The sequence below is a fragment of the Myotis davidii genome, unplaced genomic scaffold, assembly GCF_000327345.1.
Source record: "Myotis davidii unplaced genomic scaffold, ASM32734v1 scaffold546, whole genome shotgun sequence".
Classification (NCBI taxonomy): Eukaryota; Metazoa; Chordata; class Mammalia; order Chiroptera; family Vespertilionidae; genus Myotis; species Myotis davidii.
Genome location: NW_006297836.1, coordinates 894,134 through 897,016, shown reverse-complemented (window position 1 = coordinate 897,016; position 2,883 = coordinate 894,134). Strand labels below are relative to the sequence as shown.

Here is a 2,883-nt window from a genome sequence, read left to right as displayed (position 1 = left end):
TGGCAAGGTGCTCTGAAACAGTTCCCCTAGGGAATCTGATAGTCTTCCTCTATGGGGTCCTTGAGCAGTCGCCTCCTGAGGGGCAGTACATTAGGCACAACTGATCCGCATCAGCCAGAAGCCCAGGTAGGCCCCGGAGATGTATCCTCAGGCCGGAAACGGAAGCGGAGTGGACCCTCTCCCGACCCAGAGAACAGCCCCAAGCCTCTAGACCCAGAAGACAATCTCCAGCAAGAAGCCACTACAAGCCGAAGTAAAAAAGTAAAGGTCACATCTGATTATGCTTACCATACTTTATTTCTAAATGGGGAAACCAGTGACATTAAAATCCGCGCTCTGGGGAGAGTGTGGTGTCTACACAGAATGTATTTATGTCAGTCAGGCTACTTTGCTACTCTGTTTAAAAATTCTTGCGATGACTCTGACAAAGATATTATCGACCTAGAGATTCAGGACCACAATATTGACGTCGAGTCCCTGAACTTCGTGCTAGGTTCCTTGTACAGGGGTGAATATGACTTAACGGAGTCCCTTCAAATTCCAAGAATTTTGGCAACGGCATGCCTGCTTCAAGTAGAGGACTTAATTGAAGAGTGTGAGGAGACCTTGAAGGAGGCAGTTAACGTGAAAACTGTCTGTGGCTACTATGCAACAGCAGAAGCCTATGAGCTAGAGTCTCTGAAGACAAAATGCTTTAACTGGCTTCTCCACAATCTGATGACGCATCCAAATGTTGAACTTTACAAAGCACTCAGTATAGAGCTCATGTGTCTGCTCATTTCTTCAGCTAACTTACTAGTAATACAAAAGGAAATAGATGTGTACACCACACTTAAAGAGTGGATGTTCCTTCGTCTTAACCCGGCTTGGAAAGGATCCGTAAAAAACCTTTTAGGCCATGCAAACAAATGGTTTTCCAGGCACAGAGGACGTATTGCCAGCATGGCCTTCCTTGAAACCAGACGAGGCATACCATTTCAATCGGTGTTTAAAAATTTGAGGCTTCAGCATATCATCTGTGACCTGGCCTCCACAAGAGTTATTGAGCACGATACTCTAATACCTTCAGACTGGTTATCGCAAGCTTATAAGCAACAGTGGTTTACCTTGCTGAGAGTACGACAAAGCCAGGAAATTGGGCCCCGATACACCAATAAAATAGAACTTGAAGAATACAGCATGAGATGTGGGAAAATGCTTGTCAAGAAGGGGAAGTTCTCCTGGAAGTGGTCGGGTTTCAACTTCGGCTTTCCTTTGCATGTCATCTTCACCAGCGATTATATAATTTTCAAGCAAAATACCTTCCCTCATTCATGTGCGGGTTCAGTTTGTCTACGATCTCTAAGAAATATTGCATTCAGATTAACTTTGGTATATTTCGATTCAAGTGGAAACTTAAGTTTCAGCAAAACAACCGGTTATAAGACTCTTACCTTCGAGAATGATGAGGAACACCTGGTAATGAACTTAGATAGCAAATCTCTGAGCTTCCCTTTATATATATTCTGTAACTTCCTGTTTCTTGGAACGAAAGTTCCTGATGTAACTTTCCATCATTAGAAAATCTAGGAAATTGATCAGCTTGTCAAGTAGGATGTATTAACATTTTGAACATTCTGATGTTTTATTTCCTTCAATGGCCCTACTGTAAAACACAATAAAGATGACATATAATAAAAATCAAATGTGGAAACTACCATGAATGACTAGCTTCATTTTATTTCCATGGATTTAAGAATAAAAAGTTTATTTCAAAGGAAGTATCTGTGAAACCAAATAATCATTGATGCTGGCATTTTTTGCCTCGTATTTACCATCAACAGACAAGCTCTAAATGAAAATGCGAGCCTACATTTCCAAAGAATAAAAATAAATTTATTAGTTAGACAAGTTTTACCCTAACTAATATTGAGTCAAAATATAGAATTCATTCCCTTGCTGAAATTGTTGTGCAAATGTGGTTTTTATTGTGGCAATATTACAGGAGAGTGTCAATCATCAGGTAAAACCTGAGATTAGGGCCCTGGCTGGTTTGGCTCAGTGGATAGAGCATCGGCCTTCAGACTGAAGGGTGCCGGGTTCAATTCCAGTCAAGGGCATGTGCATTGGTTGTGGGCACATCCCCAGTGGGGTGTGCAGGGGGCAGCTGATCGATGTTTCTCTCTCATCAATGTTTCTAACTATCTCTCTCCCTTCCTCTCTGTAAAAAAAAGCAATAAAATATATATTTTTTTAAAAAACCTGAGATTAGGGACTCTCTTGTACTCTAAAATGTACAGTTTTAAATAGCCAGGCAATCTCAGGTTTTATAACATTGCATATTATATAAGTTGGTGTTATTTTCCAAATAATTTAACACATGGCCCATTTACTCTAGGGTTTGGAGAATGCATACTGCTGACAGTTTATCTGCAAAAACTATATATATTTTTTTTCCACACTTAAAGAGTGGAACAAGGATTAAAGAATATATGAACACAGTACATAATTACATATTATATAGATATTACATATTATATTATCATATATAAATATACCCTATGGTCCAGGGTGCCAGCGGCTACACCTGTGCCTGCGGCCTGGGAGAGGGACAACCGCCTGTCCCACGATCCCAGGCACCTGCAGCTGCGGCCCGGGTGAAGTCACGTGCCCACAGTCCCCTGTAGCTGCAGCCAGCCTGGGCAAAGCTGGCCCGGGTCCTGGGTTCCTGCTGTTTGCCAGAGGGAGGGAAGCCCAGGTCCCAGGTGCCTGTGACTGGCCAGAGGAGGGAATCCCGGGTCCCGGGTATGGGGCGAGGCAGATGCAGTTAGGGACAATCAGGCCAGTAGGAGAGCAGTTAGAAGGGCAATCAGGCTGGCAGAGGGTAGCAGATAGGGGTGATAT

General features: G+C 42.7%; 1 protein-coding gene across 1 annotated transcript in view; it reads left to right on the top strand.

Annotated features, from left to right (window-relative positions):
* The first annotated feature begins 6 nt into the window (after positions 1-6).
* Positions 7-2,883, top strand: part of LOC102773583 (germ cell-less protein-like 1) — a 17,152-nt gene continuing 14,275 nt past the window's right edge. Inside the window, exon 1 of the mRNA XM_006773717.2 lies at positions 7-1,542. Coding sequence (XP_006773780.1) covers positions 52-1,542 — 1,491 coding nt within the window. The 5' untranslated portion in view covers positions 7-51. The remainder of the gene's footprint in view (positions 1,543-2,883) is intronic.